Source organism: Pyrgilauda ruficollis, unplaced genomic scaffold (assembly GCF_017590135.1).
Source record: "Pyrgilauda ruficollis isolate IOZ18807 unplaced genomic scaffold, ASM1759013v1 scaffold11, whole genome shotgun sequence".
NCBI classification, from domain to species: Eukaryota; Metazoa; Chordata; class Aves; order Passeriformes; family Passeridae; genus Pyrgilauda; species Pyrgilauda ruficollis.
This window is the reverse complement of record NW_024509210.1, coordinates 9,663,665-9,689,203: the sequence shown is the minus strand read 5'-3', so window position 1 is coordinate 9,689,203 and position 25,539 is coordinate 9,663,665. Positions and strand designations below refer to the sequence as shown.

At 36.6% G+C, this 25,539-nt stretch overlaps 1 protein-coding gene across 21 annotated transcripts in view; it reads right to left on the bottom strand.

The window, feature by feature from the left end:
- The window catches only part of KCNMA1 (potassium calcium-activated channel subfamily M alpha 1), a 426,636-nt gene that overhangs the window by 227,662 nt on the left and 173,435 nt on the right, over positions 1-25,539 (bottom strand). For all 21 annotated transcript variants that reach the window (XM_041475751.1, XM_041475740.1, XM_041475717.1 and 18 more), the window contains one exon: positions 2,263-2,324. In XM_041475751.1, the coding sequence (XP_041331685.1) occupies positions 2,263-2,324 (62 nt within the window). The remainder of the gene's footprint in view (positions 1-2,262; positions 2,325-25,539) is intronic.

Below are 25,539 nucleotides of genomic sequence, written 5' to 3'. Positions count from 1 at the left end.
CATACTACAATTAATCATGACACATGCTTGCTTGAAAGCCTCTATGGCCTTTTCACTCTTCCCTTCAGAATCTAATGAAACAGTGCTGTTTTTGCCATGTTTCTTGATGCCCCTTTGGTATGCAGTCATCAGGACCCATATGGACATAGCATCATTGTATCTATAAATCTATAGGCAGATTAGGGGTCTTGGGTGAATAGATCACTGCCAAGATCTATTAGACAGCTGCTCACACTAGCACTCTTCAGCTTTGGATTGAGACACAATTTTTCTAACTCTCCACGTAAGAGGCAGTAAGAGGTGAGATTCCATGGCACAGGCAGAACACAGCAGCCCTGGAATGCATTGTTAAGGGAAAGCACACCCTGGTGCATGCCACCATATCTCCAGTGGGAGCACCAGAGCCTATTGGTCCCACTGATCCTGGACAAGCTGTAGTCTCTGTTGTTCCAGCTGCTCTGTTGAGGATACCACAAGCATTCCTCTCACCCTACCTTCATGATTTCCTGTTTCACCAAATTCTCAAAGGAATGACTTTTTCCAAGCATGCACTTGCAGATAAGCATTTACAAAAAAACCAAAAACAAATTAAAAAAAACCCACACAGAAAAGACCAAGATATGTATGTTGAACTAAAGGAGGGTAAGAGGGGAGAAAGGAGGAGAAACTGAAGAAAAAGTGTGCAAGTACAGTATGATAACTTCAGGTTCCTGAATTTAAACTGCAGCACGAATTAAACATTGACTGAAAACCAAAAGAAAGGCACAGTTAAAACACTTGTTGATCAAGCAGTCAATAAGCTGGTATTAGTACATGGCTTGGGTGGCCCAGGTGGCCCAAAGAAAGCTTAAGTGTCCCAGAGATTCTCCCATGTTGTCAGCTTTGCTCTCCATGAGGAAAACAGTCAAAGACTCAAAAATTCAGCACCTAAAATTCATCATATATTCCATTAGTTTCACAAAAACCAATTACCCTGACACATAGCTGTAGTTGATCTGAAATTGAAATGAAAAATAGGTTTTAATCTATTCCACACTTTTGACCTGGAAATATCAGGTATCCTGAAGCTTTGCCACTTGGCTTTAAAAAGTTTTACAAAGATCTTGAGAAAGGGACCATTTTATGTACTTCAGTGGTGACATATTACAGAAAAATTGCTATAATTACCAGAAACACTCATTGCAATGTTATGAAGGAAAAGCAATTGTCCTCACTTCAAGGGAGCTTAAGACAGAACTTGAGTTTTCCCACCACTTGGCCCCTCCCCACTAAGAAAACCTCTGCTTTAGTTATTGCATTATACTTGACACATCTACGGCTTCAAACTCGCACAATACAGAGCTGGCATGGACTGACTCTGGTGTACAATCTTAACAGTTGCAGAAATGGAAAGCCTTAAACTAGCTCAGAGAAAAAACAGTAAGCATGTTATCATAGAACTTTAAATTGCTATTGCTTCTTCAGAATATCACTCTACCAAAAGAACTCTATTCAAAGAAGAATATTTTTTTTAAGTCCCTTTTTATTCATTTCTTCAGATTTAGGCTACCAGTCTGCCTGTTACAACACTGACAGTGCCCAGCTCGATGTGAACACAAGGGTGGAGTACGAACAGTATCAGAATATGGTCTGAGTTCTCTCATTTGTATCAAACCACCACACGGCCTGATGAAACTTTCTACTGCCTGGGCAAAACCACAACACTGTATGATAACATCAGAGTAAACCTAAACAACACTGAGATGCTTTGGAGACTATTAGTAGTTCACCTTATCTTGGTAGAAACCAATCACGCTCACAAGCTGGAGATAGAGAGATGCCAAATACAATGCTTGTACTGTCGAATTCATGCAGAGATTTTCAGAAGTGTTCTTGTCAGTCTCCCCAAACACTTTTTTCCTCCTCCAAACTGCAATTTTCTGACAAATGTTTTTAGTCTGTATTTCTTATCCTAGTCTTGATTTTGAAAGATTCTACAGATGCATAATGAATATAAAAACTGTAATTTTGCAACAGTATGTATAATCTCAATACACAAAAGTAGTTTTCCTCTCCATTCTACAGATCCAATGTGACTGTGTTCAATTTAGTTTATTTTTTTTTCCCATTCTTGAGTTATTTTTTAGAACCTTTGCTATTATAAAGTTCTTTGCACTCAGGCGATGAGACCAAGCACTGATTTGAAGTAGATGAATGGAGAAATTCAGAGATGTATAATTGCTGCAGGAAAGGAAAAAAAGGAAAATGTACTCAGATACTCACTTTGATGAATCTATGAAGTATATTACAAGAGCACCAATACTAAGAGCGAAGACTAAGACAACCTACAAAAGAAAAGAAAAGAGTAATTATTTAACAACATTAACCAATTATTCTTTTGCATACAAAGACAACAAAAATAAATCATAAGCTAGTTTAATTTCAGCTCTGATTTTCTTTAGAAAATTAGTCCTACTTGAGCTTCAAACATTATATATTATCATAGAAAGCTTTCTTGCATTAAAAAGAGACAAAAAAAATCTATCTTTACCAGACCTATCCTCCAGGATCGCTCACTGGTCATAAACCAAGAGCGACCAAACTTCCATTTATATGCGTGGCTGTGAAACCCACAGGAAAACTGTAAGAATGCACTCCTGTCCATAGAGACTATAGAGAACTTTCAAACAGTTTAAAGCAATACTTGATGCAGCACATCATGACTGTTACGACTTTTGTTGACAGTCTTAACATTTAAAGCTACAGATGAGTACTGGGATAAAAATATCTTGATTCAATACAGGCTTCAGACTTCTTTCTGAAGCTGCTGTATTATGAACAAGCCTGACTGAGGATCACAGTGCAAGGAGGGGACACACAAGGTTTTCATTCTAAGTAGACTTTCTGAAACAATGTAGATATTCCTCTGCTCCCAGCTATCACTCAATGCTGTAAAGGCAGCATCTGAAGCAAGGTATAATAATTATTACATAACCAGACTTTTAAGTTCTGCATGGCCAATATCAAACATGTACATACCTTTCAATAAAATAGTCATTAATGTATGAATATTACATAATTACTACTAATTATTAACATAACTATTTAACTGAAAGCTTAAATTATTTTTCCTTACTTTTATATCCTGCTGACCATAATATTTTTTTACTTTGTGAAAGGGAAAATATCCTTTTTCAGACAGAGTGCAAGTATCTGTTGTCTTGTCTGATGCATTATCACCTGAAGCAGTGAGATCTGTCCATCAAATTCAAGAATCAAAACATGAAATTAATTGAAATAACATTTTTCTACCTAAGTCTAATACATTGTTAACATCTAGAGTTTGAATCTTCTTTCATTGTGTACAGGTGTTGCAAGGTGAAATAAGCTATTAAATTCACACCAACTGGTAGGAATCTCACCATCACAAGAAATTATAGTGGTGAATAGAACTTGTGGATTGTTATCTGACAATATACCCTAAATTAAGATTAGCAGTGATTCCAAGGCCCATTTTTCTCTGAATTAAGATAGTGGGAATCAAATTATTATGCACATTCTGCTCTACCTCTTGGAATATTCCAAGCTACATACAATCACGGTTTCAATCTGAATCAAATCTTCTCCATCATTTATTATCAATCCATTTCAAGGAAAGTCTTCATTTTTTAAAAAAAACCCCAAAATTTCAAAGAATTCTGAGTGTTCTGAGAACACAGAGCTGACAATTCTGGCAAAAAATGTTGCTTTTTCCCAAACCAGTTTTAAACACAGCTATTCACTTTCAAATAATTTAAAGTCAAGTATTAGTGGTAATGTTTTACCCTGCATTCTGTGGAATCATTTCTATAGTAACAACATCCTCAAAGCCACTATTAAATATAGGTATCTCTTAAAAAAAAAAAAAAAAATAGCATTTAAATTCAATAAAAAAACAAACAATCTATAAATAACAGAAGAAAGAAAAGAAGAAAAATGCAACCCCAAAAAAGCCACAGGACTAAAGAGATTTACCCTGTGGCAGGAGTTTTGGGTTGCAGAATGCTGAATCTTCCCTTAATGCTGGAAATGTAATCCATTTGGGACTATATAAACACTCTTCTCATTCCTTCAAGTTTCACATAGCACACAAGGACTTGGTAAAACTTAAAGGACTTTAATTTTCCTTTTCACATAGCAAGTCTTGAGTTACAACTTTCAGTCATTGCCTCCTACCCAAAGGAGTCCTGTAGAGCAAACCCAGCAAAACACTGTGTCAGCCTTGCATTTCAGGTATAGCCAATCCTTTGTTAATCATCACTGTGCTGCCTAAATGTTATAGACGTTCTGGGTAAGACCTTCCAAAACACTTAAGGCTTTTAAGTGTTCTGTGACAGTTCATGTGACTGCCCCTAAAATGCAAATATCTGTATTTTGCAAGCAGCTCCAGATTCCCATGCTATGCCAAACAGTGAGATACATATGTATGCAAGACTACAACATTACCCTTCTGTTACATATATATAAACACCTGATTTTAAATCAAGGCTTATTTTCTTTTCTATTGCCTTGAAACACATACCTAACATGATACATAATGTCTCAAAGAATCACAGAAAGGGTATCAGAAGAGAATGGAACACTGAAGTCCATTTCTTTTTCCTGCTAGCAGAGAAACACGTTTTTCCTTTGCTAAGCGTCAGAGGAGTTGAGCTGAAATTGAAACCATCAAGTGTGTGGGAAAAGCAGACCCTGAACCAATCAGGTTGAAGTTATATTAAAATAAAAAAAAAAAAAAACCCAAAGAAATAGAATTTAACAAACCCCAAACTCTTGTATGCTATATGATAATACCTCAGATGCAAGATTTTTGCTGCATTCCCATCTAAAGAGTGTGGAGTGTAACCTGGTTATTCAGATTCTGGATGACAATTACTGAGTTTGCTCTAGTGTTCCCTAGATTGCCAGTGGAGGTAATGTCTGTTTTAGAGACCTTACTAGGCTAGAGGGGTGTCACAAACATAGACCCATACCCCAAATTCACAGCAACAAAAATCAGAAGGAGGGAAAAGCACATAAGTATGTGAATTACTGCCTTTCTTGTTAACTAGGCCATGGCAAGAAGTTTGCTTCCTTTGTTTATTATTTGAATGTATTTGCCAAAACATTGCAATTGCTACACATCTATTATAACCCTTCTGTACAGAAGGAAAGAATCCTTTAATTTATAATGGCTTGCTGTTTGTAGAAGATTGAGAAATGTGAACTGATATGCTAACAGCTATACTGACTAAGCACTTACTAACAAATTAAAAATAAACACCAATCTGATTAAAAGAAAGAGGGGGAAATACATGGAATAGTTGCTGCATATCCCTAAATCTTTCATAAAAAAAGGAACAGAGAAAATCCAGCCCCAGATTTAAACAGAAGTGTGGAATGCCTTTTTAAGGCAAGAGTCAGGGAAATTGCAGATAAAATCCATCTAAGGAAAATTAAAAATCAGTTTTGACTGATTCCAAGATACTCTATAAGAGCTTTGACTGCCCTTCTAGAAACTCAGGCATCCATAATAAATACAAAAAGAAAAAAGAGAATAAAAAAAGGAGAGTTTTGATAAGGGTGTAACAGCATAATAATACTGCAGGCAAGCACCAACTCGGAGAAACACTGTTCCAAATAAGCTCACCTTCCAGGCCCCAGCCTATGTAACAAAGGATACTCCAAGGGGTGGCACTGTTCCCCCTACAACTCCAAAACTGCATTATTGAAGAAAAAAGGGAAAACAAAAAGGCTGGTCCATGAGACAGGAGGGCTACAGTTAATAATGAAGGGACTCTAGAGCAGGAACTTCAGTCTCATATCCTGTAACACTTGAACATTCTGTGAAAGATGAAACAGAACTCTTTGAAGTTTCAAAGGCAAATTCTTGCTTATACAAGATTAAATTATCCAAACATAATTAATACGAAATAGCATAGAACTCAAGAGGCAAAGCAGAAAATCAAAAAGGAATAATAATCCCTTTTTATTTTCCTCCAAAATTAAGTATTAAAATAGAAAGTATACAGTGAAAAAAAAAAAAAAACCTGTCAGAAATCTGCAACCCCTAACACCTCAGGGCATCAGAGAGTTCTTATTTTTTCTGACAACAATCTGTTCTGTTCTTCAAAAATGTTTCTTTCAAACTTGTATTCTAGGGTTAATTATTCAACCCATAGGCTACTGTAATCGTTAGAATATACTAGGTTTTTAGTTACTAATATTTCTTGAAATTCACTTAGTTCTCATTTCTACATTCACACAGTGGATTCTCTTCATAAGATATTGAGTTTTATCAACTATGATTTTAAAATAAAATTCCATTTGTTTTTATATTTATAATTAGATATGGAGAACACTAAGTATTTCCTATATATATAAAGCTAAAACCTCAATGATACATTAAACTTTTGTTACACAAACGTTTGCACAACTAAGATGTGAACAGCCTGATGTTTTGATCTAACTTGGATGAAAATTCGCATACCTTAAATATAAGCCCCAAATGTCCTTTAACCATCAAATAAGAAATCAATTGTAGTTCTTTTATAGACAGAATTTGCTTATCCAGATTTGTTAGGAATGAAAACCATAAAAAATCTAAGGACACACCTGCTTCAAGTTACATTTCAGAAGTTAGCAATTACTTCTAGCTTGGCAATGCCAGCATTAGTTTGTAGACTCTAGGAGATGTACCCACATCTCTGCAATTATTGCAATTCAACAAAAGTAAGACCTTCTTGACCATAGAAGATCCAGAATATCTTAACTAAAATTGCCAACTCTTAGTTAGTTAGTGAACTTAATTGCTAACTTAGTTACTCAATTGCTAACTCTTAGTTTTGAGCTTGAAGCTATTAAAACACTAAATCCAACCTTTGCAATTTTTATAGCCTCATTAAAACTTTTCAGAAACTCAGACCTGAAAATCTTTTACAAGATTTTATATGCAAGTAATTTCCATTCAGTTACATTTTATGATTTTGTTTTTTGTTTACTGCTATTACACAAAAAGGAGTTAACTAAAAAGTTAATCAGCTATTAAATTTTAGGGTAACTGATTTAGTCATCAGCACACAGTAAAAACAGTACTGTAAATTTTGGTAGCTTTACATGATTTTTTGCTATATAAATTTTCCCCTTCAGCAAAGCTCATATAAACTTACATTTTTCAAGACAAGTCTGAGTTTATCCAAAAGAGGAGGTGAAGGGGAGTGAGAAATGACTACCTGATAGATCAGTGAGCAGTAAATTCTCAGTGAACTTCTGTCAGAAAATTCATAGGAAGGATTTAATTTTAAAACCAAAAGGCATCAAAGTAGTCCAGCATGAGCTCTGATTGATGACCATGAGTAATCAGAAGACTTGGTTATTGTCCCTAGTCCTACCATTCCTGTGATGTGTGACTTAAGCATATTACTTGATGTCCTCAGGTTCCCAATTCTCCCTCTTGCTTTCATTTGGCAGGAATACTCCATGCCAACTCATTAGGGCAACCACTCTCTTCACTACAGGTGTTTGCAGTGGATCTTGCCCAGCTGAGAGCTCTCCCAAGGCCACAGTAATTACCAAGACCCCAAACAGGACACGGCATCAGTGGCAGCAGCACTGCCTATGATAGCAAAGGGGGTTTGTGCATTAAAGGGTTTTATTTAAGTAGAAAGGTATCAATAACTCTAAGACAAACTTTTTGCCAATTTTTCTGGAACTATATTTTTGGTACCATTAAGCTACTACCCAGTATAATGTTTTAATTTATTACTAAAACTAAAATTCTGTACTCATGGTAAATATAGCTTTAAAAATACAGTTCATATGTAATGCATCTCTTTTTAAAGACTTGAATAACATTGATAAAAATATAGAAACATTTCTGGGACAGAAAACAGATAAGAGCAAACAGAGAAGACTTAAAAACACCAAAATTGGTGCATATTTAGTTCCCAAATATTGAATTTATGCATCAGAGCAGTAATTCGGGAATATCTGAAAGGGACAAGTAAAAGCCATGGTAAAGGCCTGAATCACCATGAGCCTCCCTAAATACTCATGACTGTAGTAACTGATGTAATAGGTCACTGGGAATAGAATATGAAACATTTCTGAATGAAAGCACACTAAGGAGAATTAGCAAATTCAGTCTCCCTGCCACAAGCTCTGTTTTCTTCTCTCCAATAAAAGGTTCAGCTTTCTTGCACAGACTTGAACAGACTACATCTTATTTGAGCAGACTGCTTATTATAAGGAATGCTGTGAAATCAAAATTAAGGAAATATTAGAGTAGACATCAGACACAGAAATACAAAAAAATCAAATCAGAAATTAAACAAACAAAAAAAAGTACCCTTATATACTTTTCCATACACAGTTCCAATCTGATTTGAGGAAAGATTTTTAAAAAGTAAGTATTTTTGCTGTGATCTGTTTGGTACATGCTTCAATTTATGTTAATATATCAGCTTCATTTTGCTGTCTTGATACAGATTGAGGGGTTTTTTTCCTCAACTTTCTACTGACATATTGACAATAAAATGAAAATTTCTGTTAAATCTATAAATGAGAAAAGACTGAGATTTTCTAATTAGTGAAAAAATACAAGACAAAAGTCCCATCTGTTAATGGTGCTTTGTAGCTTGAAGTTAATTAGGTTTGCTGGGAGAGTGCCTGGCAATATAACCAATTAAAATACATGCAACTTTTCCAATTCAGTAACATTAGTCAAAAAAATAGCAGTACTTTCTATCAAAATGTGCCACTTTCTGGAGCTAAGTGGCTGGCATTATATGTCTGCAAATATCTGTGCATGCACATTTGAGGGGCTTTTCTGCTCCCCAACCTAAAAGGTTCTTCCTCCTGATTACCTAGCAGTCACCCACACTAAATCAAATTCACTCTTTGTACAATGGTAGAAGAGTAGCTCTCACAGATTTCCAGTGGATGCCTGACTGGCTGTGCAACCATGCTGAGCAGAAGCGTTTTGTAGGTGACCATCACCTACCAACTACTGCAGATGTCAATGCTCTCCTTTCCAAGCTCCTCACTATCCCACTGCAGATAAGGACTGCTAATAAGCCTACTGGCATGTTGTTTTAGAGAAACCAGTGATGAACTGTCAATCAGACCCTGAGAAAATGAAAATCAACCAGCTCAACTGCAGACTTGTGCAAAGGCCAAAGAACCCAGGGCAGGGTCCCCCTGTCACGCACTGCACCGCACCAGAGCAGCACTCTGCTGGTGGCTGATAATTCACAGCCCCATGCCCAGGGCAGGGGCCCCTGTCACACACTGCACCGCACCAGAGCAGCACTCTGCTGGTGGCTGATAATTCACAGCCCCATGCCCACTGCTCAGCCCAAGAAAGCCTCTGGGTATTGTGTCAGACCTTGAAATGCAGCATGTGGTCATTATTTTTTTCTCTGTTTCTATGTTACTATGCTTCAGTTGTGACAAAAGGAGGCTTATCTCCACATGAAGAATTGGAACCGGGTAACTTCAGCTGGAACACTTTGTTCTAACAACACTGTGGCCAACCTCTGGCTAAATAAAGTGATCAAGGGGAGATGAAGAAGCAAGCTGCACTTTTTGGTATAGTGCCTACACAAAAAACTCTCCACCTGTGCATGGAACATTGTGCAAAACACAAAAATGCATTAATTCCTGGAATAAAATACAAGATATTAACCCAAAATCACAATCAAATTCTTTAAAACAGATTTAAAAACTAATCTAACTACATGATGGTGCAACATCCAGAAAATTAATTAACTTAAATCAAATAAATATATTTATCAGTAAAATGTAATGTAGTCATTTGCCAATCCACCCCTGTATCTGGAATACGGCAATACAGAACTAAAAAATCAATAAACTATTAAAAAGAAAATACTAGAAAACATTATCTTTTTGAATTAAGCAATTATCTATTTCTTAATTAGTATTTGTTTAAAAATCCATTTTTTTTAAACCCACAAAACCGAACAAAACTACAAAAACTAATTCACAGTTCTTGTCTTTACTTCCAATATACCATACTCCTCATCAGTTACCATTCACAGTTTTGTAACTGACAACAAAAAAGGAGAACACCCAAGGAACTGTCAAAGAAAATACAAGACAGAAAACAAAGAATAGTGGTAAAAATACCAGAAAAGAACAATATAGTAGGGTAAACAAAATGCCTTGTCTTTAAAATGCTAAAATCAGAAAGATATCTCTGAAGTAAAGGGTTTGAAGCAAGGAAACCACTCAAACGACTTCTCAAGAAAAAATGCAGTCCAAAATGTGGACCTTCTGAGAATTTAGGCCTCTTCTTCCAATTCACAGTGCATTTGTACAATATTATACATATTAACAGCACTGTTAAAGGGAGCTCAAGCTGTACTGCCATGTCATAAGAAATTACTGAAAGGAAATACATTTCTCTGTGAATGAATCACTTTAAGGATGACATTTAATGAAATTATTTACTTTATACATTCAAAATTAATACTAGATTGTATGTCATACAAAAGGAATCCTCACATTCTTCAGTTATTTTGACATTAGTCTGACATGCAACCTACACAACAGACAGTCATGCCAATAAATGTTCAAAGAAGAATTAGAGAAAGAGGTTACTCCTCCTTGCTAAGGTTTTATAATTGAATAAAATCGGAAAATTTTCAGATTCTGTGTTACTCGGATTTCCTGCTACTATTCCAAAATTTTCAAATAGCAGAACTGCACAAACACAGAAACAAGTACCCTCCCATTTGAACTGCATAGTTTCTTAGTCACGAGAACTCACACATACAGCAAAGGCAGATACAGCTGTGGACGTATTTGAAAAACTGGAAGCTCTTGGCTTCAGTAAAGCCTAGTAAATTTTCATTCAAGAAAAAGACTGAATCAAGAATGCTGAAATCATTAAGCAAGCAACAGAGCATTTGAATGCTTGTCAAAGAATGTACTTTAAAACGTTATGAAAACAAGACATAGAAGAGAAAAGACTCACTGGTAAATCCATCTGACAGGCTGCAATAAAAGTTTGCTGCTGCAGTACTAATATCACAGCTTTCATCTTCCACGTACCTTTACCTAATGCGGGCTTTCTCTTAAACCTTTTATAATATAATATAATAAATATAATTTAGCACTTCTATTTCCAGACCAAACATAAAGTATAACAATTCCTGATACTTGCAAATACATTGGTCAACTTCTATTGTAAGTCTAGAAAAATCCATAACTGTTTCATAAACTTCTAAAGAGAGGTAGCCATCAACATGACTTTTTTAATAGGGACCACTAAACCTTCAGCCATTTGCACAAGGATTTTCAGGAGCTCGCTGCTCCTCAAGTCATATTCTCTGCTCAGCGATTTGGCACAGATTAATGTCAACTGTATCAGAAGCTTTCTGTGACAATTAACAGGGATATCAAACACAGGACCATCAATGAGCAAAATGAACAAAAGGAAACTACGTCATGTAGGAGTGGGGGAAACTTGGTGTTAGAGCTAAAGAGTACAGTATTATTGAATGTCACCTCTTTCAGCACCTCTTTCCTCCTTTTTCTCTGCCACTGTTTGTCCTTCAGTCATTTTGCCAAATGTGATAGCTTTGACTGATAGCCACAGGAAAATCTCTCTCACACCAATCTGCTTTGAAGAGGAAAAAATTGACTTTTTTATCACTAGGAATAAATCTAAGCCTACTTAAGCATCCAGCTATACATGAGAATTCGTGAATATAAAAAGCTGCCGTTAATTAGTGTACAAAAGAAAACGATAGAGAGCAAGTCTGAGCATTGTACATTGTAACACTCACTGAATTTTGGTCATTTTAGTAATTTAGTCTTAAGAAGTCTGATAGATCTAAACAAAGGCATAAACCTCAATAGTTTTACAGAGGCTATGTCAAAACATAATTCTCATCAGACCCCTCAATTTCCGACAGCAACAAAAAAAGAGACAATTTGAGCTCTTCTGGGTTTTAGACTAATTTGAACTGAAAAGCCTGCCAATTAATTATTTGATACAGTCATTGATCATGAGATGTGAGTTCTCCACATAATTAGAAAATAAAATTTAAAAGTTTAAGGGAGCAGCTAAACCTAAAGTAGACTGTTCAGGGTTGTGGTGATCTTGATTTATGGGTAAGCATTCACTCACAGTAAGAAAACCATTTTCAGTGAGCTGTGGAATAACATGAAACAAATGTTCATACAGTTGTTTCTGCAACTTGAAAAAACATGAATACATATTTTCCTTTTATCTTAGGTAAAATCTGCACAAGCATAATTATATGCTACTATAGGTCAAATCTTGATTCACGAGACTGCACTGATATGAGACCTTGATATTTCAGAGAAAGGCAAGGAGGCCTTTGATGCCATCAAACACAGGCACTGGTGATTTCCATACTGTAATTGTCAAGGTATGGCAAGTTGTGAATATTGTTAATCTGGAATTAAGATTCAACATTATCTACCAAATGACAGGAAATTTACATGAGGTATGAAATTAAATCAGTGATTTCCAACTATCGCTAAAGACCAATGCAGAAAACAAATGATGCAGCAAGCAAACATAAAAGCTAGTTTACACAACAAACCTTTTCTTGCAGTGAATGTTTTTTTCTCAGTGGTAGGATGGAAAGACTAGTTTCTCTGCCAGCATGCAAAGACTGATGTATTCAGCCAACCTGCTCCCTGCAGAGGAGTTTTTCTGTTTTGCCATGTAGTTATAATTTTAAAACTGAAAGTTTTATTGTGAGCCTTTTTCTATGTGGTTTGAAGATGACCAAAGGCTTGCAGAATCAACTTCAAATATAAGTCTCTAACAGCCTTGTATAACACCCTTACTTTTAAAAAAATAGCAGTGACCACTAAATAAGGCCTTGAAACCAACTGTTACCTCAGCAGACTTCTTCTATTGCTAGTGACAGTATCGTCAGGTCCTTTAAATTTCACCCTCTGGTGTCCTGGCTTTTATTATTCTTTTTATATAACATGAAGAGTTTAATTAAACAAAACCCAACATTCTCAAAGTCCTCCTTTCCTTTGGGTCCAGAGTCTTTGTGTCTTTATCCGGCTTTGCTAGCTTACAGTATTTCTCATCAGTATCTTTATTTTTCATGCAGACACCATTTTGAGGGTAGAGACCTAGGAAATTGCCTGCCTTTCCACGTGCTTTATAAGGTCCTCTACAAAGGTCTAAGAATGAAAGTTCACCAAGTTTCATTATGGTGTGGTCTTATTCACAGGCATAAAAGAGGGTGGAGAACCAGGAACATCCAACTGCAGCTTATGCTCTGTCTCATAAATGTCAGCTGGTACATAATTTTTCCCCTTTTCTGCATGCTTGCTTCAGCCTAGCTATAAGTCTCTTTCCAAGGCACTTCTGAAAACCACCAAAAAAAACCAAAATTGGGAAAACTACCAGGCAATTACATATCTGTCATGGTGAAAGATTTATAAGAGATATTCCTACGACTTCATGTCTTTATGTTAATATACAGTTTTAGTTAACATTTTAACAACATTACAGAATGGGTAGAAGTTGAAAGTACATAATGGATTTGAAGGGTTTTTTAAGTATTGCAAAAAAAAAAAAAAAAATTTCATGAACTGTAAAAAACATCCAGGAGCAAACCCTGTGAAACACAAAGTGGTTTTCTCTGAATAAGTAGTGCAGAACCTGGCTGAGATTCCTGTAAGGTAAATTATGCCATTGAAATGTAAACCCTTTTCTTTTTTCTTTTAATGTGCTTTCCTTCCCTGCCTCCTGAAACTCTACTTACTATTGAGCTCCTACAGAGATTCAGTCCAATGCTGCTTTATTCAAAAACCATTTTACTTTAAAATAGGTCACCTTTCTAGAATCTATTCTTAAACAGAAAGTTTAAAAAGCAGATGTCATTGAAATTACCTTTTTTAACATATCTTTATCTGTAACAAGAGTTTAAGTCTTTAGCCTGGGACAAGAAGTTTCTATCTCGCAGCTGTAGGCCCAGCTGCTTTCCTCCACCGTGCTACATCCACTTCTCTGATGCTCAGCCTCCCCTAAAGACACTGTTCTTGTCTAGTAAAGGAAAAGTTGGCAGGTAAAAGAGAAAGACCATCAGGGTGAGTGAGTGGTCTATTTTGGTATTCTATCAAACCAAAATCTCATCAACCCCTGGGTTTTGTCAATGACCTCCTAACTCCTTTGAACAAGTTCACTGCACTTACAGTCCCACACACAGGACCAAAAAATGAGAAAAAACAAGAAAATTATTAAAAGTATTCCAATGACACTTAAAAAATGGCAGTAACACTTGAAAAGTGTTTATACCAAATCTGCAAATGAGAAATATTTATACTGCAGTGATGACACTACACAAGAACGAAGACTATCAAGCCCTAATACTAACAAATAATTTGTTTTCTAAACAGCTTGGCTGACATGCTTCCTTTCTGACTCTCAGGCAGAGCTGGAAGACAGAGCTACCAGCATTCATAATTTCAAACACTAAGTTAAAATTCCATTTGCTGATTGCCTAAAACCCCAGAATGCCTCTCTGATCAATCTTACAACAGACCCATGTAAAAGTGTGCCAAGGCAGACTGCTGACTCTGAAAGGAAGTCCACGTACTGATTCATTATCGTGATTGCCAGCAGCACTGACACATTCCTTGGAGATATCTTGCTGAAACAGTTTCTCAATCCATAGTTTGGTTTCTTATCATCGTTACAGGTATATTAGTCACTAGGAAAAGCAAGCACACATTCATATGTGCTTGCAGAACTGAAATTAAAGCTGCAGCTCTCTGTTAACTGTAAGAACTAGAGTACGATATCACTAGTGACAAGACTATGCTGCAGGGCTATTCCACAACATGGGCGTGAGGAAAGGCTGCTGTGGACGAGCAGAGACTTTGTTAGAACAGGAGACACAGAGTTTGCACAGGCACTCTGCCACAGACAGGATACAGTATAAGCTGCACAGTAACCAGTCTTATTTTTGTACCAGTTCTTGAGTGAATTAGATGCAAATGACCACTGTACTGAATAAACAGAGCACCTGTTTGTTGTGGTTCATGTTTATTTCATTAAGTTATTGTTAAATGGTTCATTCTTTTATCCCCCCACGTTTTCCCCAAGTTGTTTTTTCCATAAGTTGTACCCTCCCTTAAAGATGTCCTTCAAACTATTCCTCTCCCTTTGTTCTAATCCCTTCCCTGCCTTTCAAGGCGATCCTGCCCCTCTTTCAGTGCACCTTAAGGCAACCCTGTCCCTTTCTCCTGAATGTTCCCTGCCACTCATCCCCTGGGCCAATCCCCGACTGCAACACCTACTTGGAAATCCCCTAATCCACAACTCCCCATTGGCCCATGTGACCTTTCCTTCTCCTCCCCCTACCCTGACTGGTCCCACATTAATGATGCAATCCCCTTGCTCCACCCTTGACATTTCCTTATTCGTTGATTTTCTGCATCCACCCCTGATTTATAATTGTATTTAACTCCTTACACTGAGGTGATTGGGGCTCTTCCACCTTAACTCCTTCACCTGGAATAAACCTTCCCTGTGGAACCTCAAGACCAAGAGCTTCCTTTTTTTGCCTGGTCCTTGCTGTGGCTATAACAGCGTGAGCTGTAGAGCCTGCAGCTCTTCAGGTTCAGCTGTGGGCAAAGCCCAGCCCCCAGCTGTTCCCCACCCCATCATGGCTACCAGGGCGTTCAGGGCTAGCCCGGGTTCCAGTGGGCTTCAGCACTGTTTGCATTGTGCTAACTCTGACTTCTTTACATAATTTTCCAGAAAAATACCAAGAAATGAGGAATGCCTTGATATATTCATCATATATATTGTATATGATGACTAAACCAATGTTACGGAAATTTTCAGACAAAGCAGCTGTGTTAATGTTTGTTACCCCTGTACTTTAAGAAAAAAAGTCAATTAATTAAACAATACATCAGTGGGAATTTACATAGATAACAGTCCCATCAAAGATGGGAATTCCATTCTTTTCAGCACAGCCAATGGTCAGCAGACACGATTTTTTTTAACTTTCATCTGTTTAAAATCAGATTCAGGTGTTAAATCTCAACTTTTGAACAGGAGAACCTTCACAGTTATGGCCCTAATTCCTCTAATTTGAGATAATTGTATTTTGTGTAAATAACTGAACATCCTTGGAAAGGGGAACATGCTGCATTTCCCACAATGAAGTTAAGCTATACACTCTGCTCCTCTTTCCTTTTGAGTGATTGTTTTCAAGTAATATGGTTGATCTCAAAGCTTTGCAGAACTGGTCAGCTCCTTCCTACTGAAATTTTAGTTTCTTACCTCTTAAGTTTTTAGGGTTTTTCTTACATAGCACTATTTAACAGTTTAATGGGGACTTTTTTTTATTCTTTTTTTTTTCTTGGCGGGGGGAAGGTTTGGAGGTTTTTGTTGGTTTTTGGGGGGATTTTTGGTTTTGGTGGGTCTTTTTCGAGTTGCCAGCTCTGCTCATTTAACTATTCTTGGAAATGAACACTACTAATTTTTGCCAAAGAAAATATAAGCACTGACGTTGTGCTGAGACTAGCAAATTATGTAGGACTTCATTTCAACAAAGCAAATTGCAACAAAACTGCCAAAAACCCAACAGTGATCCATTACACGTGAAAAGACAGTCAGCTTAATCCCAGATCCATTATGCAACAAAGTGAAGAGTCTAATGCCTTCAGTGTAAAGCTATTATAAGCAGTTGTCCATTCTAAGCAGGTTTATGAAAACTATATTATTTAGCTGGTTACTGGGCTTGAATTTTTGTGGCTACTTCACAGTTTTATTTTATGATATATTTCTTCAATTGAAGATTTATTAAGTAAATCTAGTTGCTCCAGGGGAAAAAAAATCCTCAAAGTTCACAGTTTAAAGGTGACAAACTGTGTAATTCATATACTAGTATAATACATTCACTACCAAATGACTCTTTTTTTTTTCCTGACAATCCAAAAGTTTCTGCAAGGAAGAAAGAAAAAATAAAGTGGGGGGAGGGAGAATGGGGCCTGCAGTACAGGGGGTAAGGGCTTTAAACTGAAAGACACTAGATTTAGATAAGATACAAGGAAAAAAATCTCTGCTTTGATAGTGGTGAGACAAAGGAAAAGGTTGCACAGAGAAGTTGTGGATGCCCCATCTCTGAAAGTATTCAAGATTTGAATGGAAGGCTCTTTGAAAACTTGGTCTAATGAAAGATGTCCCTGTCCATGGTAGCGGGACAGAACTAGATGATCTTCAGAGGATCTGGCATACTCAAGTCATTCTGTGATTATAAAAGCATATTCATTATATCCCACTGGTTATAAAATCATGGTTGATGGCCAGCTGAATGCGAGTCAGCAGTGCCCTGGCAGCCAGGAGGGCCAGCCCTGTCCTGGAGGGCACCAGGGACAGCACGGCCAGCTGGGCATGGGAGGGGATTGTCCTGCTCTGCTCTGCACTGAGGCAGCCTCACCTCGAGGGCTGGGGGCAGTTTTGGGCAGCAAAACATAAAAAAGAAATTGAGCTGTTAGAGAGAGTCCAAAGGAGGCCACGAGGATGGTGAAGGGCTTGGAGGAAGCCAAATGAGGAGCAGCTGAGGTCCCTTGGTCTGTTCAGCCTGGACAAGAGAGACTGAGGCAGACCTCCCTGCAGTCACAACTTCCTCCGAGAGGAAGAGGAGGGGCAGGCACTGGTCTCTGCTCTGTGCTGGCACCGACAGGGCCCGAGGGAATGGCCTGAGGCTGAGCCAGGGGAGGTTCGGGTTGGATATCAGGAAATGGTTCTTCACCAGAGGGCACTGGAACAGCTCCCCAGGGCAGAGGTCACAGCAGCCTGACAGAGCTCCAGCAGAGTTTGGACAACGCGCTCAGGCACACGGTGTGACTCCTGCGGATGATTCCATGGAAGGCCAGGAGTTGGATCAATCATCCTTGGGGGTCCAAGTTGAGATTCTATTACTCTAATCTAGATTTCTCAGTTTTACTGCATTACTTACAGCAAAGAATTTTTGTAGTATGCAACAAATTGCAATAAAATCCAGTACTGACATTATGAATTAATAAAGTATCTACCTAACAGTTTTCCTTCAATGACCAAAAAATTTAAGTGTGTGCCCAAGTATTGGCAGCTAATTTATGTGTCTTCCAGTAGCACTACATTTTACATAGAATTAATGTTTTTATTATATTTGGGTTTGGTTTTAACTTATTTCATGAAAATATTATTAATAATTTTATTTGCATAATATAAGCTGTACTTTAAAATATGTACGAGCAATTAAAATTGTCTCACAGTTAGTGCTCCTGCAGTAATAGAAAGGGAAACTAGAAAAATAAAACTCTTTTTCTAGTGCTACAAGGCCAGATGTTTATGGCTAGTAAAAAAATGCAATTTCGGCTTTCTAAAAATGGAGTAAGATTTTAATATGAATCATCTTCCACTTCAATAATCTTGATACTAAAAAAAGTTTGGTGAAGTTATTATCTCACCACTTTTTAAAATCAAGTATTTAACAGCAATGAGTCAGTTATTAAAGAGTTCTCATTTTGTCCAGAAGCTTTTAAACTCTGGGCAGATCAATGTTTATATATTTGATGTTCACTCTGTAGTCTCCTGGTGTATACACAAAGTAAAATGAAAAATGTACATTACTGAAGTGCACTGCTATCCCTTTTTCACAGAAAAAAAATAAAAAGAGAAACTGTTACAAGTGTGATCTCAGAGCAAAGTGCTCCCAGTACATGAACAGCATTTGCTCATGTTAACATAGACTGAAAGTATGAGGATTTTACCATCGTAGTTTCATTTATTCTGTATTTGTTCACATGCACAAAATACTGTCTCCAGCAGACTGATGAAAAGCCCATACTTCCATCTTCTTTACAATAGAAAACATTTTAATGGACAAAAGCTCCGTCCTTCAATTCAAGCTCCTGAAGCTGCTTCACTATGATGCAGAGCTCAAAGGAGACTCTGAAATACTACTTTCAAGAACACTGATAGAGTAGTGGAAACCACAAGAATTAATGGGATTTTGCATATTTCCAAGCTCAGACTGTCCATGGGAGTTTAGGATCTCGATTGCTATAAAACTCCCTAGGGTTTGCATGACCAGGTTGTGGCAGTGGGACAGGGGGCCTGCGGGGGTGAATTCTGTGAGAAGCTGCTGCAAGGTTCCCTCTGCTCAGTGCTGCTGTTGCTAAGGCTGAGCCCATCAGTGATGGTGGGGGCTCTGTGGAGGCTGTGTCAGAGAAAAGGCAGGAAGCAAAGCACAGACAGACCTAAACAAGAAAGAAAATAATATACCCAGCATGGACATTAACTTCTATTTAACTCTAAAATCCCACATCTTAAATTCACCTGATTATAGCATGTACATTTTCTCCACACTATTTTTTTTCACACCATGTGGACTGACACAGTTGAAAAGTAGGCCATGCAAGTTTTGCATGAATAGTGTACTTCAAAAATTGTTCTGGCAAGTTGTTTAAAGAGGCAGGTTTTTCTCTGCTAGTCTTGTGCAGGAAGATAAGTTTTGAATCTGAGACCTATGTTGGAACTTCTCATTGAAAGACCACAATTAAGCTTGTTTGTGTGAAAACTGAACTTGTTCTGAAAACATACAAGCATTTTTAAAAAAATACTAGATTCATGCTTGTTTTGAGTTCTGCTCATTGTATGTGTGACTAAAATTCACTTCAAGTCCTACTTTGAGTCATGAACTTAAGAGAACCTGGATTGTCTTTTTTTCCTGCACCAAATCAAACTCAATTTGAACCAACAACTGACACTCAGCTGTCTACATTATCCCATTTTTCACTGTGATGACGAATTCAAGCTCTTTAATGATCTATCACAGCTAATATGCATTAGTCAGCTTTTAACGTCACTGCAATAAAGTTGCGTAAGCCATGAACTTAAGAGCTCCTTTAGTTGCAATTTCATGGCCTGTAGTTTATAATAAATCCACATGTTCGAGGTTTTTTCACCGTATGGAAGCAACTTGCCACTTATAACCAATCAGTCAAAACAAATACTTTTTAATCAAATTCCTTCTTTTTTCAGCTAAATTACATTTTATGTTTTCATTGATTATTATATGGGTTTATTTAGTTTTGTATGATTTCTTGGGTTTATAATTTGGTGAGGCCTATAGAGCTGAATAATATGACAGGAATAAATATAAAACAGATACAGGCAATGTTTTAAATTTGAATGTTAAATATAACGGAAATCCGTATCAACATAAGACACTTGCTCAGATATCTTAACAGATTAAGCTCTGGTACACTGGGCTTAACTGGTATACACAGAGAGCAAAAAATGACATTTAACAACACTTGTAACATTTGAAAAATGAATGAAAAGTATTTCTATTTGTATGCTATTTTTTTCCATTCAGGAATAAAGACAACTTATTGGCATAATTAAATTCTGAAAGCTTATTTAAACCTCAGTTAAAGGTTAATTTTACAGCAGGAAAGTATTGTCCCATGGCATTCATCAACTTGATAAACTGTTCCATCCAGTAAGTTGGGTTTTTTTTTCAAACCTACATTTGACGCAACCAAAGTTATGTAAACCTCTATGAATTTTTCTATAGTATTTGGAATAAAAAAAAGGTCAAAGTGTTATTTCAACCATTTAAAAAATACATCTGCAGTTTTCTGTCATTTGAGAAATTTTTCGTACTCTAATAAATGAATGTTACTTGATGAGCAAGAAAATTATTTACTACTTTGTGCAAAATAAAATAGTATCAAATGAAAATTTAATTGTACCAATCTGCCTGACATCTATTTCCACCAGTCTTGTTATTCTTTTACTCTCTCTACTTTGTTTCCACATGAAACTGATTATTACTGCTAAAGTATTACCCATCTGGAAATACATCATCTTCTCAAGGGCCTTGCTGATTTACTAACTGACAACAACTCATTTCCTTGGTGAGTTTCCACTTTGCAAAGACACTCATTAAAATTCACAGGTTTAAGTGTTTAGTGCTTTGTTCTCCTAACAAACACCGGAAAGTTCTTTTGGGGGAAGAAAAATAAATAAACCTTCCAAAGTATCTTATGAATAAGTAACAAAACAGAAAGTACATTATCAGGTTTGACTCATTGTTCTTAACTGCAATATGACGTCACAGCATAACCAGATAATTAATGTATAATTAGTAGCATCAGTAGCAAAAGGATCACTTTGCGTTATGTGAACAAAACCGTACCTCTTCTGCCTCAGTGTATGCATTTTATCTACTCTGCATAGCTGCTACAGGGGCAAAGAGAAACTAATTTTGTTTCACTTCGTGATTTTTGGAGTGACATTGAAGTTACAAATCCTCTCATAGATCCAACTTGAATTTATACTCAACAGCCAACTGTGTCCTTATTGTACTGTAATGTCTCTGTCAAGCAGTATCTAACTTCAGTATATTCTATCAAATATCTTCCAAACCTTTATGAAACTTTAAAAAGCAAAGACATGTATAGAAATTTACCTCATACCAACATAATTAACTTTTAGCAACCTTTTTTGTTCTGTTAAATTACATTCCACAAACTAAAGGGAGAGCCATTCTCTTTTTTCTCCTCTGTTTGTATATTTTTTTATCAGGTCCTGTTCTCCCTTCTTTTATTACCTTACATTCACAAACAACTTTTTTTCTTCTTGAAAGATGTTGTGAGGTTTTGTGCTCCATGTACATAGATGACCCTAAACAGGTTTGTCTTTGGCCTGACAAAAGACAGGGTCTGACTCTGCAGTGTGGAGATTGTCAGCTGCCTGCACCTGCCTCCCCAGGCTGTTAACTGGCCATAACTGCTCCTTGGCAAACCTGCTTGTCCTGCCTTGAATCTCCATGCAGGGCTGGCTGAACACGTAGCATATATATTGCATAATACTTGGTATTACACAATTATTCAAAATAATGGCGGATAAGGATAATTTTACTGAACGTACTCATGATAAAAAGCAAACTTTACATGGAAAAAAAAGGAGAGTATGTTTCCATTAAGTAAAAAAGGTAAAACATGCTGTGGGCTTTGACAGATAACTTGCTTTGCAAGGTATTAAAATCCAGACTCGTTTAAGACTTAAAAGATAAAACTGTATTTTGATTTTTAACCAATCTGATAACCATATTCTCTACTGCTTCTAAGACGGATGTATACATTCATACAAGCTCTCAGTTCTCACAAAACCCTGGGGGAAGATTATCACTAATAAAGCCTGGCACTTGGTATGTGCTAATATTCAGCTGTACCCAGAAGAATAGCTCTGAAAAAAATTTCCCTCAAAATAATTTTATTCCTAGAAAATATTCAGGTATCAACCACACTTTTTCCTCCAGTTTCAGTAAGCATCCTCCTCTGGAAGATTTTGATCTCTACTGTCTCTAGACCAACAGCTAAGTGCCACTTGCATTTTTGAATATACCACTGGCAAATAAATGTGGTGATAGATACAGAACCCAGTCTTGTACAAATAACCTAAGTAGTAGACATCATTTTCAGGAAATGTCAATAAATGAGACCATATCCAAGGCTACATCCAAGCCAGCTTCGTATAGTGAAGTTATATGAAGATCAGCAGCTCCATGGCAACATTGTACACAACACACAAACTTCCCAAGAAACCAGATAAATAGTCAGACATCAAATGTATAGTAAGCTCCATCTGCCCTTTCTTCAGTGCCAGAAGTACCTCATTTGGTTTTCATAGAACTAGGTTTGATACCCCAATACTACCAATCCTACTTTAAAGAACAAAGCTGATTCATTCTGCCTTGAAAATAACATCTGTGCTGTGTTAATGAACGCGTGTCAGAGATGTACCAGTAGCACTCTCTTGGTGTTTTCCAAACTGAGTAATGGCAATGTGGGTGTTTACTGGGTAAACTAAAGGCAACAAGCATTACTCAGCTGCTGAGGTCTGTCACCCTTCTTATGAAATACTACTTTTGCATATAAAATTTCTCATTGAAACAGAACTATTTGGAAGATTGTGTATGAAGTTTGAATGGGGATAGGTGTGCATGTTGCTTTTTTCAATGCAAACATGCACTAAGTTGACACAAAACTCTACTCAGCCAACATGAATATCCTACATGGATGTTCACAGCAAAGTTGTACAGTTTAGGCATAAGCATATTAAATAAAGGAAGAATTATAAATATAGTTGTAATACTGAGAAATAAAGTTACTTTAGAAAAATTAATATGCTATATTATTTAAGATTAGCATGCCCTGACAGATAATCCACACTTCTAAGCATTGTATCATGAATATGTCTCCCAGATCCCAATTCTAGTTGCACACTGGTCTTCAGCATTTTTCTGTATTGAAGGGCTTTTTTCATCTATGAATGGAAACTCACAAGTTTATTTGCAGGGCTCCTTGACTGACATTACTTTGACTCCAATTTAAATCTGGTTTGGTAATTCATTTAACTGCTTTTAGAAGGATGTGTGGACATTCTGGTTCAGCGAGGTACAATGACTTCCAGAGCAGCAAGACAACAATTTTCATCATAGAAATGACAATACATTTGGTGGCATTCATTTGTGTAAGTCCCACCTTCCTTTATTATTCCCCCATTTTTAATCTCATGTGTTTAGAATAATTTTCTGTTCGTTAAAATACTCATATCAATGGCATGCCATAAACATTTATTATTTGATATTTATTTTAAGATATTTTTTAAAAAAATTAAATTGTAAAAATATTTTGTATTTTCATATAGCGTAAAGAAGGACATACTCAGAAGTAGACCAAATTGTAATTAACTAAGAAATTATCTACCTAATGAGATTAACAAAGGGATTTACAGGCTTTCACTTACATGACAAAGACATGTACACAAAGTTAGAGGATATGACTTGTTCGAGACAGTATTTTAATGATATACATTCTTCATCTTCTCTGCTTACAGCAGAAATATTAGTTTTTCCTTTGCTAAAACTTTTGAGAAGGTAAATATGAGGATGAGGATTGTTTCTCTTGAGAAGCCTTTCTCTTGTATATCTAGAGAAGTGCACAATCACATATCCTAAGTTAGGTTGCTAAGTTTCCGGGTGCTTCAGTAAATTTTAATTTATGGGCCACAGAAGAAGCAGCAAGAAGAAAACTTCCAATATACTAAAAATACTACACATTTCAAATATATTCTAAATGTAAAATTTATTTGTACCTGCATTTCAAGAAAAAATTAATTCTTGCAGGCTATTACAGAACACTGAAACCAATTTGAATTTCTAAGCCTTTGTTCTTCCCTTTATTGCTTTATTTTTTGTTGAAGTTCAGCTAATTAAAAACTTGCTTACTTTAAATGAGGTGAAGCTTGTGTTTTTATTCCTTTTTTAGAAGAGTGGTAGAATCCTTCTAGAAGTTTTAAAAGTGTGCCCCTATGGACAATATGATGTTGATTCTGTGTTCACTTTAATTGGCATCTCTTGCCTTCTTTGTTCATTCTACAAAATCTCCTGTGTGTTTTTCCACTCACCCTGCTATGTTTTTGACCGATTTTTTTTGCTCTGTTTCCAACCCACACTTCATCTCCTGCCAAGGGAATTTTAAGCCATTAATCGCTGTCAGATTTCCATACTCACAGCATTTAACCAAATTCAACAACTCATTCATCCATATTACAAAAAAATAAACGAAGGAAAAAATAGAACTACTTAAGAATAATGGAGAGTGCTAGTTTTCTAGAATTTGATAACTTTGCTTAGTACATAAGTATACTGAAGGGATAAACATGCATTAATCAGGATTGAAATTACCATCTAATCACTTTTTTTTTTTTTTTTTTTCTGTAGCTCTTTAGACATTTGCATTAATAGAATCGGAATGCATACAGAAAGGACCCATGAGTGATCATGCACTAACTGCATTGTGCTTACTTTTCAAACACCACAGTAATTGTTTGAAATGCAGGATTTCACCAAAAAAATGAATATCATCCTAACAAGTCCATTGTCAGTCATTATGAAGAAGGCTTCCATAAGAGGTCAGCGCAACACTGGAACAGCTCTCCTGGAGACACAGAATCCCTGTCCTTGAAGGCTTTCAAGGCTCAGTGAAATAAAACCAGAGCTGATCTCATCTCTTTGGTAGTTTACCCCTGCAAGGATTCATTCTGCAAAAGTTTTAGAAAGTTCTCTCAGCTATATGTTAAAATAATCTATTGTGAAGTCCCTAACTGGAGGGGAATGAGCAGCCCACAATCACACAGAATACGCTGAGTTGGAAGGGACCCATCAGGATCACCAAGTTCAGCTCCTGGCCCTGCACAGGACACCCCAAGAATTACACCACGTGCCCGAGAGCATTATCCGAGTTAACCTGAAGAGTAAATAAAGCTCATCAGCACTATGAGATTGCTGAATTTAACAAAATTCTCAAATAAAAAGACATAATAAACTAAATTGCATAGTCAGATGACTGCAGAATACTCTTATATATGATTATGAGAAAAAAAAAGTTAAAAAACAAAAATAAAGTAACCACTTTGAAAAAAAACCAAGCATATATTTAACATAA